This window comes from Neolamprologus brichardi, chromosome 2 (genome assembly GCF_056152115.1).
Source record: "Neolamprologus brichardi isolate AB-2024 chromosome 2, ASM5615211v1, whole genome shotgun sequence".
In the NCBI taxonomy this organism is placed as follows: Eukaryota; Metazoa; Chordata; class Actinopteri; order Cichliformes; family Cichlidae; genus Neolamprologus; species Neolamprologus brichardi.
The window spans coordinates 24,027,069-24,043,547 of record NC_142105.1 but is presented as its reverse complement, the minus strand read 5'-3'; the positions used below and the strand labels follow the sequence as shown (position 1 = coordinate 24,043,547).

Here is a 16,479-nt window from a genome sequence, read left to right as displayed (position 1 = left end):
TGTGCCTCACCGAAAAGCTGTTTGTACTGGAAATTTAAGGCAGTAGAGATTCTGATGCGCACATCAGTCGCGAATGGACATTATTGCAGTCAATGTGAACGTGAAAGCAGTTTTCAGTACAAATAGAAACAGTAATCTTGTAAATGAAGGAAAGCATGTCTTTGCATTCACTCCATGTGGAATTTTTACTTCTATCTTACCTGAAAAAAAATGGTAATTTAAACAGTAACTTTTCTTGACATTCTCATGTAATTTATTTCATGGCGCTGCCGTATTTCAGTCTGATTATTTAGCTCATATTTCCCATAATGTCCATAATGTTTCTTTCTTTTCATTCTACTTCATTTTACATCATTGACTGTCCTGATTCATGGGTCAGAATTCTGGCAGAAAATATTGTGACCAGAAATTTAAGGCTAAATACAGGCACAAATTGAAAAGAAATATATATTATATACATTGCGTCTATCTGATCCAGCGTATTCACAGGCCATTGCTTTTAAATTACTTTGGGCTCATTCACTACCTCACAGCTCTGAAATAAACATCTAGAAAGCCACTTAAAAATGAACCATACAATCACGCTTAATCAGTAATAAAATCGCTTTGATTTTATACACTAAACGAATTTCAGGAGAAATGCAGATCCAATCAAACACTTAGTATATTGTGTAGAAATATGTGAAATTATTTTCACTGTCTTTTAAACAATGTTATCATTTTTAGCAGTAATTACATGAGACTGCATGGAGATGTACGGACAAACTGATTGACTGATTGATTGATTTTAAAACAGGCCTTGTCACAGTGGATATGGCAGTTCTGACACACAGGTTATATTAATTGATTGCTTGCATACGGCAAGAATCGTAATCAATCTTTCTGTGTCTCTTTTTTTTTCTCTCTCTCCTCTCTGCCATGATCCTTTGTTTCTTTTCTATAGTGTATCAGGGTTAGGACCAAGACAAGCTGCTGATGGGAAGCTCCACATGGGCTGCAAGCCCATTTAGTCTGCCTTCTCTCATTTCTGCCTATTGTCAAATTGAATGTACTTCTCTGAGTTCATAATTTTCTTTCTTTCTTTTTTTTCGGTTTGTTTTTAAAATGTGCCACTGTTGAGCTGCCTCATGTTAATGGTGCTAAGAAAGCTGACAATTGTTTTCTTTTCTTTACCGTTCAGTTTTGATTTTTTTATTTTCATTTTTTGGTATGTTTCATTTCACCAGTGTTAATGAAAAAAAAAAGAAATGCAAAATAGATTAGGTTCCTAACCCTCTTTATGAATGTATATTATAATGTTATGTTTGATGTATTCACTTCATGATTCTTTGACACTGATTGGAATTACTTTTGCTCTTTTCATTAAAAGATTACCGAGCTTTATATATACTGTCTAGAGTTGTTACCAGAAGGAATCTTAATGAACTCTTGACACTACAAAATCTTGTATATTTTTTGTGTGCCAATTTGTAACATATTTTGTAAGTGTATATTTTTCTTAGAAAGTGCTGTGAAGTATTTGTGTGTGTGAGTAACCTTTTATGCGCCTCTATGGGCAGTGGAAAGGATATACAATGACAAGTTTCTGGTTTTAAAAACCAAAATATGAAAGTATCAACAGAAAACTAGAAATATTTACATTTTGTTGGGAGTTTTGTAATAAGACCATGATCTTGTTGTGAGAGTGTTGTGTTACTGTGCAAAACACAAATAAGCAAAGAAAAAAAATGAAAACTTGGAAAAAAATATAATTTGTGAACAATTTGCTGTTTTATAGATTTTCATGTAAATTATTTGAGTATTATTTTGTTTTTTTTGTTTTGTTGTAACTGTTGCAAAGGTTTTAAATATTTGTGATCAAGCCTGTATGGTGATAATGTAATATTGGTAACTTGCTGAGTTTTGTAATAATGTTTATGGAGTAAATATACAAATTAAAATAAGATTTTGAATGCTGCTTTCTGAAGAGAGTTGGGTTGTGTTTTTTACCACCCATTTATTGCTTTTAAAAATGAGCTACGTTATATGGAGTAAATTTACAATTCTCTGTTAGCTTCTCTAGCTTATCTGCTAGGTTTTACTAGCTTCGCTAGCTACTCTTCACTCCAGTAGGTTATTTAAATCTTATTTTAATTGAAATTAAGATTTTGAATGCTGCTTTCTAAAGACAGTTGGGTTGTGTTGTTTTTTTTTTACCACCCACCCATCGCTTTAACCAGGAACTACATCACATTATAGTAATAAAGTAGTAGTCGTACAAATCTCGATTCTGCTGTTAGCTTCTAACAGCATCTTTAGATTATCTTCACTCTACTAGCTTTTAATTTAAATAAAATTTAAATGTATAACTTAAAACAGTATTTGTTTGAGAGTTGGGCTGTCTTTTGGTTTTTTTTGTTTTTTTACCACCCACCCATTGCTTTCAAAAGGAACTACATCACATTGGAGTAAATTTACAAATCTCTAATAGCTTCTCTCCTGGCTTCTACTAGCTTAGCTTCACTCTAGTAGCTTATTTAAAGCTGATTTGAATATAGTACCCATCCATTGCTTTAACCAGGAACTACTATCACGCTGGAGTACATTTACAAATATTCACTCTACCAACATATCTGCAAACAGCTTCACTCCATTCAAAACACAATTAGTAAAGGTTGTAATGTGGAGTATTGTGGAAAATAAAACTAATATTGCAGACACTACATGAAGATGTCAAGAGTAAAGGCCACGTAGCATTTCTTCTAAGTAAATATTCCACCTTTCTCTGTGATACTACTAAAATAACAGTAATGTGGATAAATGTGATCAATTCCATTCAGTTTGTTCATGCCACAAAACGTGTAAGTGTAAAAACAACCTTAATAATTCCAATTAGTCTTTCCCTGGTTGTTATATTGGATGATTCTTAGACGAAAGTCGTTTTAATTTCTGCACAAGTCTGACTTTGGCTCATGTTATTTTAATGTCATATCTAATTAGCACTCAGGGTCAGGCATTGCTAGAGTGACTGCTCATCCATAACTCTGAGCTGGGCTGCTGTGGTCCACACTGCAACTCATTCTGGCATGCTTAATTGGAGCTGGAGATACAGTCTGAGACTATAAACAGATCCTGTGATGTATGCCTCCAAAATTGTCAGCTGGTATTAGCATTGTTTTTGTTCTTTAGTCACCCGTAGCAGATAAGGGAGTGAGCAAATTATAAGATGGAATGTCTAATGCAATGGATCAGGTACACCTGTGGTTATTAAATGAGATGCTAGTTGTTTTGTCAGTATGTGCTTATGCTGCATAGACAGCCATAAGCCAGCTTTGTCATTAGGACAACTGTTTTTATCTTTAAAAAAAGAAAATTATAGAGCTATAAAGCAACATTTTAAAGGGATTGACATGTTTTCATAGTTCAGGTTTATTGAGTGCAATCATGGGAACCAAAAAAAACAAAATAATTACGCAACACATTGTTATACATTTGGCAGATTTGCTGTAAAACAAAGGGAGTTCTTTTAGTAGAAAGCTTTACGGGCTAATCTGATGTGCGGAGTTCATTAAAAATGACACAGTACTTCTGCTGGGTAATCCATTCTCTGTGTTAGAACAATGAAGCTGAAGCCATTTCAGAGGCTTTCAATAGCTGCCCAGTGGGTTTTCTTGATGGTATTTCCAGGTAATTTTCACAAATTTGTGTCTTGTTAGTTTGTGAGCAATTTTTCCCCACGCTGGTTTACAAATTACCTGTAAGCACTACTACCAAACAATCATCACTGGGTTTCTTCTGGTATGCTGTAGCAATAATGCTCCCTCCTGGCCTTAAAAATATATACAGGGACTGATATAAGTCTCTGGTGTTTCTTCCTCACTTGGGTTGTTTCAGGACTTTAAATGCTTTGACTGTCTTTTAGACCCATTTTTTGTTTGTAGTTGGAAGCCATTTGAAGTGGTACTACAAAAGCTTTATTTCATTTATTACAAAACACAGCTTCAAAGACACAACAAATGAAGACATGGCTATTACTTAAAGCAAAGAATCAAACTGTAGTTTTGTGGTGTCTTAACTGGTAAGCTACATCAACATAATGGCATAATGAAGTCACCCTACAAGATAATAACTAACTGGTTTGATAAAATGACAGTTTCCTGGCAAAAGGTAGGTAGAGTAAATCTTTCAGCTGATGAGATTATGAGATGAAAAATACTTTATTTATCCCAAAAGACTTTATGCATTTATGTCTTTGGTTACAGCAGTTGAAATTTTGAACTATAAACTTGCATCATTCAGTCCCCACATTATTATTACATTAAATGCATTCTATCTTGTTTTTATGTACAACATTCACAGGGCGTATAATTGTAAAAGATGTAAACAATACGAACTATACTGTATGAAACTAATGTTTCATAAATTCTCAAATAAGATATTTCTTTTGTCCGCCAAAGAGCTAAATCTCATTTGAGAATTTTTTTTCATTGTTTTAATGTATTAATTTCTAACTTTCCTAAAAAAAAACAAACAGCTGTATTATGCTGGCCATTTAAAAAATTTAAAACTTTACCTAGTATTTTGCATTAGCGACCGCACAGCGACGCTACAGCTCACCAGCGGAGCCCCCTCGTCAACAAACATCCTTGTTCGTCTTTTTTTTTTACCCAAAAATATTTAGCGCCCTGATTTCAGTCTCTCAGGAACGCTGCGCCTGTCTCACCCGACCTCCATCGCTACGCCTAAACGCGAGACATTTGCAAGTGCCTGTAAGGAATCACTCGGGGTAAAACCTAAATGTTTCGTCCGTTTCCGGAAAATCATTTTAGGCTTCCTACAAGAAAGAAAATGGAATCTGGCAGTCGCACTTAGCTAAACAGTGTATCGTTTCTGGGAGAATATTAAAAGGGCAGCTGGGTTGTACGATAACGCTGCCGTTAACATCGCCAAGCAGGTAATTATTAGTGGTTTGGTGACAGATGGTGTATCCGTTCTAATTAACTTCACTCTCTTTAGCTAGCTAATTTTAGCTGGATCGCTTTGGTTAGGTTATGGCTATTAACGTCACTGGTTGACGTCGTTAGCTTGCGGTGATACTGATGGTAGTTCAGTGTATTTTTAATGAAACCGTGATGTTTATAGTCAATGTCCAGTAACGGTAAACAAGAATAATATTAAGTTCAAAAGACGATTCCAGCTTCAGCTTTGTTTTGCCTCATATATTCACATGGGGCTGATGTAAAAGCGAGCACTAGCACAAAGTTAAAAGCTAATGTTGGGTAAGACGTTTGTAACGCTTCTAACTCGGCTAGTTGACGTGGAAGCTAACTAGTGTTAGCGCAGCATAACCCGGATTGCTTTGTCATTGAATGATCTTGTTTGGATGATGTTGCAGTCACTACACAGCGAGTTGCTTGTTGTTTGATTTACAGGTCATTAGACACACGATGGGTCCTCTTTTATGGTTGAAAATGATGGAAGTAGCCGGCGTTAGCACCTATGTAGCATGCTAATTGGTCGCTAGCCAGCGTAAGCTAAGCTAGATGATGCCATTTTGTTTTTATCTCGACTTTGACTTTGAGCAACATACGGCTTCATCGTACGACTTACAGTCACATAGATCATTATATTATTTGAGTTATTATACGACTTTAAAATACATGTGACATTTTCGAGGAAATCGTATTTTGCGTTTCGATATGGGCTCAACTTACAAGTGTGGCTCCATGTTATGCTTTGAAGACGTTACCGGTGCTAACATTTGCTAATGTGTCGTTATTCTTATTTGATGCTGCGTGGTGCCTGGTTATGCCTAATTTTGATGCCCAGTTGCCTCTCTTCTTAACTGTCATCACTACAATAACTGCTATACTTTGTGAAAATACTTGATGTATCAAATAATACATTTCATGAGTGGTTGGTAATGAATCCCAGTTGCAGGAGGGCATGCTCATGTCTTTTAGATCAACACCTAATCCTTTGTTTACTTTTTTCGGAAGCAACTCGATCTTGCTGAATATTGGATCATCTCTAGTCCGCCCTCCCTTCTGAACCAATGGAGGGGTCTGACAGCGTGGAACAGAATGGCAGTGACCTGCCAGAGTCACAGCGCAGGAGGCAGCTGGACCGCCTGGACAGGGAGGAGGCCTTTTACCAGTTTGTCAACAATCTCAGTGATGAAGACTACCGTCTCATGAGAGACAACAACCTTTTGGGCACTCCAGGTAGTAAATCTTTAACCTGTCTATTCTTTAGTCTTGTTAAAGTAATCTTTACCTGTGTAAATCATTTTCTTTTCTCCGCTCCCTTTCTATGTTCTCTGCTGAACTCGCACCTCTCTTTAAAAGTTTTCAGCTGTTTAACTGGGAGGAAGGTAGGAATATGCTATTGATATGAAGAAAGTTAAATAATTTCACACACAAGGCACCTTGATTGAGCAGTAAGCATTGAAAATCACACTGACAGTGCAGTATTTTTCACATACAGGCTTTCTTTTTGTTTTCAAACCCAGATTTCTTGGTGGATAAATCTCTTGGCCGTTTGTGGAAAGTAGAGTTAGTTTATCTTTGAACAATCTTTTGTAGTAATTGTAGTTGGAATGTGTTTTGTTTTGTTTTTTTTGGGGGGGGGGGGGTTAACAGTAGCTTTACCTCTAATGCTGGGCTTACACTGTGCGATTTTTTTTCTTTTTTTTAAATTTTAAATTTAAATTTTTTATTTTTTTAGTCGCGTTATTCAGCTTCTGCTCAAACTGCACGATTGACTCGCAGGGGTTAGAAGTTCGTAGGTCACGATGCAGGGTCTCACACTATACGGCCCGATGCTCTGATCAGCCTGAGTGCTCAAACAGTGCGTCCATAAAAATGAAGGTTAAAACAGAAATTCTGCCGCTCGCTCTCCCTCTCTCTTTCACTCACACAGACATGCACACCACCATCAACTTTGCTAAATTGGTAATGAAAAACACTGATCAGGCAGCTTTGATTGAGCAGCAGTGTAAATCCAAATATTTTCACGGTTGTTGTGGTTGTGATAATTTTGTGAGGCCACATCAAAAAGGCTCGGATGAGCTTGCCATAGTTCTACAAGTTGTGCCTCCATCGCTTGTGTCCAGATCACACGCTGCACTGCTGTGCTGCGCCGTCTTTTTCGCTGACATTTGTGTTTGCGCGTGCGCAGTGTGAGAAGCTGCGGTGACAGCCTCGGTCGCGACCAAGCGATTGATGATCAGGAGCTGGTCGTGAGGTGTTAATCGCTTCTCGTAACCCCACGTATACTACACGATGCACGACGAAGGCCAAAATCGGGCCGATCGCCAAAACGGTCACACGACTCAAAAATCGGCTCAAAATGGGCCAAAAATCGCACAGTGTAAGCCCAGCATTAGTTAACTAAAACACGAACTGTCAACAGGCATTTCTTATAAAACGCTATTCATCAACCACACAGTTTAAAGTGTACAACTTTCTAGCTATATTTTATTGCCTTTACCAAACTATGTGAAATAGTCTGATCCCCCAAATTATGTTTTGAAAATAAAATCTGATGTAATGGAATTTCCTGCACTAAACTATATGCTGTCAATATGGTTTTCCGCATCATACATATCATGTGTAGTTTCTATTTTCAGTTGTCCTGTCACTGAGTAATTTTCTCCTACTTTGTCATGAGAGAAAAAGATGGTCCTTCTCAAAAGCCCCTCTTTTGGTTCATCTTATTTTAGCTGTCTTCTGCCAGTTTTATTGATATAAAAATTTATGACCTGTTGGTCTAATCTCTGTCCTCCCATCTTTACATAGCTCCTGCTTGTCAGTAGAAGTTAAAGTAAATGTTAAGCTTAAGTACCTACAGCTAGTTTTGGATTTGCCGCTATCCTTGACATTTCACCTCCTATGGACTATTGAAGACGTCCAATCCATTTCTGTCCCAGGAGAGTGGGAGTGGGAAAGTAAGTTTGGAGCGTGTAGTGGAGCACCCTACAAAGAGAGGGCTATGACTGGAGAGTGTCGTGCCCTGGTAAGTCTAGAGGTTTTGAGTATTGTCCTGTTGCTGTGATCAAAGAAAAATGAACAATCAAAATATATGTACTGATTATTATTATTATTAATAATAATATATTTTTAATGTATTTATTTTAGGTTGCTAGCTGAAAGATATGTAGTTCTATGTAGCTTGTTCTTCTGTCAGCTTCCCCTCTTTCCTTGCATTAAATCCAATATTTGTTTTTATTGTAGGGAGATAAGTTGGCACTTTCTACCAGCTGCTTGAGAAGAGGAAGGGAACTTAACCCTTAACGAGCAGATGGACTGCCGATGATTTATTTATTAATTTTTTCTTTGTTAATAACAGAATGTTATTTTGTGATGTTTCTTCCAGGCGAGGTAACACAAGATGAATTATTCAATAGACTTCAGCAAATCAAAGATGGTCCTGAGCAACAGAATAACACCGCTGGTACTGAAAGTGTAGAAGATCCAGTTGGTACGTTTGATATTTCTCTATATATTGTTTTTTTTTTTCCCTCATTCTTTGACTGTGCTTTTATGTCAGAATATGATTTCTCACTTGCTAATTCTGCTCATTTTCAGAACAACCGGAAAGCTCAGAGGATCCTGCCAGTGGTGATAGTCTGCTTGACTGGCTGAACACTGTGAGGCGCACAGGCAACACAACTAGAACTGGTCATCGTGGGAATCAGTCATGGCGGGCTGTGAGCCAGACCAACCCGAACAGTGGCGATTTTCGCTTCAGTCTAGAAATCAGTGTGAACCGCAATCTGGCTGAGCAACAGGCAGCTATTGAGGGAGAGCAGGAATCTACAGAGCAACCTCCAGAAGAATCATCAGAGCAACCTCCAGAAGAATCGCAATCGCCAGAAGAATCGTCAGAGCAATCGCCAGAAGAAAGGTCAGAGCAACCTCCAGAAGAATTGCCAGAACAGTCTCCAGAACAGTCTCCAGAACAAGCTCCAGAACAAGCTCCAGAGGGTCAAGAAATAGTGGCAAATGCTGAACCACCAGTTCCCATGGAGACAGAAGTGGTAGAAGAACCAGTTGTAGATGAGTTGGCGGTCATAGTGGAACCAGAGCCTGAACTAGAAGAGGTTGTTTCACAAGAGCTTGTAAGTGAATCTCCCACCTCACCTTCTCCCCTGCCAGTGCAGCCACCACTCTGTTCTTCTCCACGCAGAGGGCAAAGGAGACCCCGCAGCCGAAGTCCAGAACCACGCAGGACTCGGGCCCGTTTAGCCAGGAGCCGCTCCCCTCTCAACTTGGATCAACTTGATGGACTCCCTAATCCACGGCATTCTTACATCTCTCAAAGTGCCAGTTCTTCCAGCAGTGCTCCCCCTGTACCTCAAGTGGAGGGTAGCTCACGGACTCGACAGCATGTTCTTTCAAGACCAAGCCACACTGATGGAGATGCTCAGCAGTCTAGGGCAATTGCAGAATCCATTCCAGAGGCCCACAATGTTGCCTCTCAGGAGTTAGAAGCCTCTGGAGGCGAAGGGGGCGCAGCAGGGCGTCGCCCCCCTACTATTATGCTTGATCTTCAGGTGCGCCGTGTGCGTCCAGGTGAATATCGGCAAAGAGACAGCATTGCCAGTCGTACTCGCTCGCGCTCCCAGAACTCAAACAACACATTTATGTATGAGAGTGAACGTGGTGGATTTCGTAGGACTTTCTCGCGCTCTGAGCGTGCTGGTGTGAGGACCTACGTCAGCACTATTCGCATCCCCATCCGAAGAATCTCCGATGCAGGTTTGGGAGAGGCAACTTCATTGGCTCTCCAGTCTATGATACGGCAGATCATGACTGGGTTTGGTGAGCTTGGCTACCTCATGGACTCGGACTCTGACTCTTCAGATTCAAACCGTGGAGCCAATGCTCCTGCAGAAATAGAAGCCCTCCATAATCCAGATGCTACACCTGCCGATGCTCCTGCTGCTGATGTTGACGAGCAACTGGTTGCTGCTGGAGGCAGAGGAAGGACGGTTGAAACTGATATGGATGAAGGCCTTGCCACTGGTCCGCCTCCCACTGGTGGCAGGGCTCGACCAAGACCACCTATCGGCCTGGAGGAGCCCAGCTCCCTGCCCTTCCTGCGACTTGCTCACTTCTTCCTACTAAATGATGATGATGAAGACCAGCCCCAGGGGCTGACCAAAGAACAGATTGACAACCTCTCCATGCGCAACTTTGGAGAGAGTGATGCCTTGAAGACTTGCAGTGTGTGCATAACAGAGTATGCAGAAGGGAACAAGCTACGTAAGCTTCCCTGCTCTCACGAGTACCATGTGCACTGCATAGACCGCTGGCTCTCCGAAAACTCCACATGCCCCATTTGCCGCAGGGCTGTCCTAGTGTCAGCCAACAGAGAGAGTGTGGTGTAACGCTTTGACAGACTGAAGGCCTTTTGTCTCAGCCGAAGTAATCCAATATCTCCCAAGTCTGTAAGAGGCTGTGAGAAAACGTGTTTCCGCTGTTGAAATGTATTTCCTTCATACTATTTGTGAGTTTGATCGTACCGCAGACAACAGGTTTTATTTGGGGTGCTCCTTACAGTGACGATGGAGAATATTTAGTTTTTAGTTAGACATTTATTATTATTGCAGTCCAAAGTGGGGCACAAGCGATGCATGCTGTCTATCAACCCGTAGTGGCTGTGCAGTGTTGCGTTGCATCAAGCCATGCGCACAAGTAGACTGATATCTCATAAAAATAAATCCTCTGATTATAAATGCTGCACACTTGCAGGTAGTTCAGGCACTTCAAATCGGTTCTGTTCTCTCAACTCCCGAATGGCCCCTTGTATAACATTAGCTGGGTGTAGGTACAGTTGCTAGTTACACCAGTTCAAAGTATTAGCTGTAAATAAGCTTGTAAAATAATTTTGAATCATACATTGTATCACTGAATTGGTTTCGGATTGTAAATGAACTCATTTGAAGATCTGGGTCATGATGGTCTGCAATTACTCTCTGAATTTGATTTTAAATGTTTAGGTGCTAACAATGTATACAGCAGAATTATTTACAGATTGTGATGTCCAAAGGATGGAGGACAAAGTGTTTTGCAATTTACAGTGTGACTTGTGCTCTCCATTCTTGTTCACCCTAAATAAACAAACACTTTTTTTTTTTTTGAGGGATATACCATAAACTCGCAGAGAAACCCCCCCCCCCCCCCCAGAATGTTGAACTTTTTAGGGTTTTTTTTTGTTTGTTTGTTTGTTTTCATTTCAAAGGAAAAGTCTGTTTTGGATTAATATTGTATTGTTACTTTCTTGATTATTGTAATGCCAGACGTCATCGTATGAGAAAATGAAAGCTTTTTCAATATGGGTAATGGAGGCTTTGTCAGTATCAAGTTGTGAGTTCCCCACTTCTAAAATATTAGCAGGCATGACACAGATGCAAAAGGACATTTACTTTTAATACTAAATGATGTCACAGTTGTTTTGTGTGTTATTGTTCTTTTCGATTCTTTTTTTTTTACTAACAATTGGATTAATTAAATAAGAAATAAGTTGTGGTCTTGGCAGAGTGAAATAATCACAGATTGAATGAAATGGCAATCCAGACTTGCCTCCTCAGCTCAAGCCACAACAGCTCTCTTTACCTGTCAGTCCACCTTCATGTTTAAGTTGCAGCTTAAGTTATTACCCCAAAGGTTTGATGTATACCAAGTCTGGGGTGGGAAAGTTTCCATTATTGTTCATTGGTCTTTGCTTCAATGGAAAGTCAAGTTTCTTGACCACTGTGCCCTCCTCCTGCCTCACGAGCAAATGCTCCATATCTGTGTGCAATACATGCAATTGTAAAAGTAAGGAAATGAAGACTTATTACCCATTATGTGTTGAATTTATTTTATTTAGAAGTTCTGTAGGTTTTAATAGCACTGTTGATGAACAGGGACACTGGCTAAAGGAAAAAAAAAAAGCAACACTCTTAAAGCCATCCTGTCACATTTCTTATTTTATTGTTTGATGTCTTAGCCACAACTATTACTTCCCTGTGTGGAGCATAAAGGTTTGAATGCAAGATGATGTTGAATACCATTAACATGTAAACAATGTATGTTCCCTCATAGGCCATGCTTTAGTTTTGGCCTTGTTCTGTGATCCACCCAGTGCAGTATGTTAACTGGGTGTTAAATGAAAACTAACCGCTGAATTAAACAAGTTGTTATGCTATGAAATGCTTTGCCAGTATGCATTCTCTACACTTACTGGGCTGTCTGATCAAATGAACACGTCCACAGCTGTAGTCACTGGCCACTTCACTAGTTACACCTTGATAGACCCCCACCCCAATTTGACTCCAGAACTGCCTTACATCTTCATGGCACAGATTCAATAAGGTGCTAGAAACATCTCTCAAGAGATTTTGACATCGTCATTGACATGACAGCGAGACTCAGCTGCTGCACATCCATGATGCAAATCTCCCATTCCACCACATCCAAAAAAAAAATGCTCTGTTAGATCATGATCTAGTGACTGCGGATGCCATCTGAGTAAAGCGAACAGTTTATGATGATCTGAGCTTTGTGACACAGTACTTACCCTGCTGGAAGCAGTCCTCGGAAGATTGGTACATCTTGGTCATAAAGGGACGGACACGGTCAAGTGAAACAACGTTCAGTTGGCACTGAGGGGTTCTAAGTGTATTAAGAAAATATTCCCCACACCATTACAGCACCAGCAGCAGCCTGAACTGTTGATGTGAGGCAGTTAAACTGTTGATTCATGCTTTGATGGCATTTATGCCATATTCTCATCCTACTATTTGACTATCGTAGGAGAAATCGAGACTTATCAGACCAGGCAACATTTTTGAAATCTATTGTCCAATTTTGGTGAGGTTGTGTGACTTATAGCCTCAGTTTCCTCATTCTCTTCCTATTGGCTTTATCAGTTTAAAGCAGCCTAGCCATTCTCCTCTGACATTAACTATGTATTTTTCACCCAGAAAACTGTGACTCACTGGACATTTTCTCTTTTTCAGACCATTATCAGAAACACTCAGATCAGCCCATCTGGTACAAAGAGCAATGCAACTTTCCAAGTCACTTATACACCTTTCTTCCTGATTATGATGCTTGGCTTGAACTTCAGCATGTGATCTTGACCATATCCATACGCCTAACTGCACTGCAAAGCTGCCATGTGATTGCCTGATTAGATATTTGCATTAACAAGCATTTAAACAGGTGTACATAATGAAATGGCCAGAAAGTGCACTTTATTTGTACTTTGCCAGTCATTTATTAACGGGCCTCTGAGCAGATCCTTAAAGCACTCTGTGATCAGAACAAGTAGATGGATCATGAGCCTGCCTGTCAGCAGGCTCTATATCACAAACCAAAAAACTGACCCCTTTGTTTGAAATTCAATACTGCAAATGTTATAAAGGTGGAATAGTGTGAGCATTGTAATGTGTGCATTAAATGATGGGCTTAGTGTACTTCATAGTTTACCCTGAGCACTGTCCTTATTTAAATAGAGGAAAGCAGTACATCAATATGACCTCAATAACAATAACAAAACTCAGACTATTATTTACATTAAACGCATGATTACACTTTACGGCAGGGCAGCCGTACCTGCACAGGTGTACCTGTCAAACGATTAGTGTTGTTATTACCTCCCAGAATCCCAGCCGACAGACAAAAAACTGGTCCTTGTTTATGCCCATGCACTCTGTATAAACTGCATGTTTCGACAAGCATAGAAACGTACGGCCATTGTGCTGTGGTAAATGTTTCACAGGACACGAGTGGAAAAAACGAGGAAGTAGCCTACCGCTGTCACATCACGGCAGGATGGCGCTCCGGGCAGCTGGAGGTCGTTTATGGCAGTTTCAGAAGAGCTGTCTGAAGGTAAAATGCGCTATTATCTGGCTAAAGGGCTAACAGTGCACACCTATCACCACTCTTTTCCCATAAACTTTGGCAGGCTGCAGATGTTTAGACGTAAAAACAGTTTAGACTTCCGTTTTTAGGGAAGCGACGGAACCGAGTTGTGAAGTTGGTTAATGGTGTAAGTGGCTCGAGTTTATATTGACAAGCTAAGGATATGGGCTAACAAGCTACGAGAGCTAAATCGATTTTTTAAAACCAGTGTATACGGCTTCCTTTCACCTCTCACACGTCTACGGGCTGAAGCACACACTCACCACGGAGCGTCGCTGTTCGCACTCAGCTCAACTACAGCCACTTCTATTCATGGCGAAGTCAACTCCTAAATCAAAGTTTGTTCTCTTTTCTCTTGTAGGTTACCAGCTTTCAAACACTAGGAACTGTCAAATACAAAAGAAGCTGTCCCGTTGAAGTGAGCCATCTGGATCATTTGGTGCTTACAGTGAAAAGTGTGCCAGATACCATCAGTTTTTACAGCTCAGTTCTTGGCATGGAGGTGGTCACTTTTAAGGTATGCGCAGTAAAAACCCATTGCTTTTATTATTAATGCTGTTGGGCATGTTTCTATTAAATACGCTTGTTTATTATAATGACAAATCATTGCATTGCAGTAGAAAAAGTGAACTGCCATGGTTTTTAAAAAATGTCCACTAGGTGGCATGCTTTGATTGTGAGTCTTGAGCCTGGAGTCTTCTGTACACCCACTCACATCTTATCTGCATTTTCAAGGGAAACCGCAAGGCTCTGAGCTTTGGGCAGCAGAAGTTTAACCTTCACCAGCGGGGGCAGGAGTTTGAACCAAAAGCTAAGCATCCAACCTCAGGCTCTGCAGACTTGTGCCTCATAACCAAAACCCCTCTAGCTGAAGTAGCTGCTCATCTTAAGGTAGTTCACACAATTCCTTAAGTGGTTTTGATTTTACAGGTCACATTATGTAACCATTTTGAGGAAAGGAAGTTAGGAAAAAAAATCAGGGCTTGTTAAAATAGTCTGTGTCCTTTTCTCCTCTTGCAGGCTTGTGAAGTCAAGATTGAAGAGGGTCCTGTGGAGAGGACGGGGGCTGTGGGGACCATCACCTCACTGTACTTTAGAGATCCTGACCAAAATCTTATTGAAGTGTCAAACTATAACCAGTCAACAGCAATGGACTCTTCTTGATACTTCTTTGGCCTTGGTTACTGACATGTCAAACAACTCACCAGCCCACCAAACTCATTCTAGTCTGGTATACAACGCAAACTTATTGCTTTTACTATAATTGTATTTAGTTTAAACTGTTATTTTAGAGTCTGTTATGAGTCATTAGGACAGGGTGTGGGTGTTCAGCTCTGCTTAAGTTTCTGTTTTAGTTGTGTTTGGACAAGGCAGTGCAGGCACAATTTAGTAGAAAAAGTGAAGAATACTACCAGAGGATGTTTATCCACAAGTTTAAATGGGCGCTTGTGAAGGTTTTTATATAACTCTGTCTGTGACATTGCTTTGCAGAGGAAAATAAAAGGTTATAATGTGCACCAAAGGCTCTGTTGGATTTCTGCTTCTTTTTTTTAAATAAAATGTTTGGAAACAAGATAAATATCTGCTCCTTCTGTCACCATTTCTTGTGTTGTTTTTGTCACTATGAGTTCTTAAGCCATTTATTAATGCAGCACTACAGTTGCATTACTCAGCAATACAGTGTTTAGCTGTACATTAGTTTAAGAGTGAAAAATAAAATCCTGGGATTTAAGTTATTTACATGCAAGAGTAGTACTAAAACCATTTTATAAGTGTGCTGTGGTAGAGGCTGTGAGATCGCAGTAAATCGATAGTTACGGCACGCTAACATAAGGCATCTAATCTGTTTTTTGTTGGAGAAGAATTACAAAAAGGTCTGATGTCGACATTATGTAGTCAGTGTTGATTTATCGAAGAGCCAAAACACTGAAATGGCCAAAACATTTGAAAAACCCTACCTAAAAAAGCGCTGTATGAACTAAAGTACTGTGCCACTTTCACGTTGCATCTGCAGCTGCTTGGCCACAGAAATCCACGCCATGAAGCTTCCGGAGTGCCGTGTTTGTACTGATGTTAATGCCAGAAGAGTTTTGGAGCTCTTCTGGCAGCTTATATTGAATTGCTAAAATTACTGCTGTATACTCAACTGTATATAACATAATATTAAAGCCCTTTCATGAACAGGTAAGCCCTTTCTCTAGCTTCTCAACCCCACAGTGAGACCATTTTTTGGCTCACATATGTTATATAACAATAAAGACTATGTTATATTCTTTATTGTTGCTTCAGACATACACAATGTCCCATTTAAACATGGCATATGAGCTACAGTTATGGCCCAGAGTTTTGGCAGTGGCACAACGTACATTTTTCATACACTTTGCCTCTTTAGCTTTTGTTTAAATATATATATATTTTTTTTTACACGTTTCTATGATTTAGTGAAGAACAATCACAAGGATGTTATAAGTTAAAAAAAAACAAAACTTTATTAACAAATAAATACAAATTTAGTTCTGGTAGTGGTGCCACAGCTATTGTCATCTTTTATATTCTCATTTTTTCCCCCATTCAAAGCATTCAA

General features: G+C 39.6%; 3 protein-coding genes across 6 annotated transcripts in view; all 3 read left to right on the top strand.

The window, feature by feature from the left end:
- Window positions 1-1,957, top strand: part of nexmifb (neurite extension and migration factor b) — a 51,360-nt gene extending 49,403 nt beyond the window's left edge. For both annotated transcript variants that reach the window (XM_006781560.3, XM_006781559.3), the window contains exon 4: window positions 944-1,957. In XM_006781560.3, the coding sequence (XP_006781623.2) occupies window positions 944-1,010 (67 nt within the window). In that variant the 3' untranslated portion in view covers window positions 1,011-1,957. The remainder of the gene's footprint in view (window positions 1-943) is intronic.
- A 2,720-nt stretch (window positions 1,958-4,677) lies between these two features.
- Window positions 4,678-11,153, top strand: rlim (ring finger protein, LIM domain interacting). 3 transcript variants are annotated; one of them, XM_006781565.3, is made up of 4 exons: window positions 4,678-4,748; window positions 5,979-6,203; window positions 8,356-8,460; window positions 8,568-11,153. In XM_006781565.3, exons 2-4 carry the CDS (start codon window positions 6,035-6,037, stop codon window positions 10,370-10,372), a joined length of 2,079 nt encoding a protein of 692 aa, XP_006781628.2. In that variant the 5' UTR covers window positions 4,678-4,748; window positions 5,979-6,034; the 3' UTR covers window positions 10,373-11,153. The 3 variants fall into 3 exon arrangements, with proteins under 3 accessions (XP_006781628.2, XP_006781626.2, XP_006781627.2); XM_006781563.2 differs by lacking the exon at window positions 4,678-4,748 and adding an exon at window positions 4,760-4,933; XM_006781564.3 differs by lacking the exon at window positions 4,678-4,748 and adding an exon at window positions 4,966-5,258.
- A 2,511-nt stretch (window positions 11,154-13,664) lies between these two features.
- On the top strand, window positions 13,665-15,416 carry glod5 (glyoxalase domain containing 5). Its single transcript, XM_087849005.1, has 4 exons — window positions 13,665-13,862; window positions 14,257-14,412; window positions 14,631-14,786; window positions 14,916-15,416. Exons 1-4 carry the CDS (start codon window positions 13,806-13,808, stop codon window positions 15,057-15,059), a joined length of 513 nt encoding a protein of 170 aa, XP_087705131.1. The 5' UTR covers window positions 13,665-13,805; the 3' UTR covers window positions 15,060-15,416.
- Window positions 15,417-16,479: the final 1,063 nt, after the last annotated feature.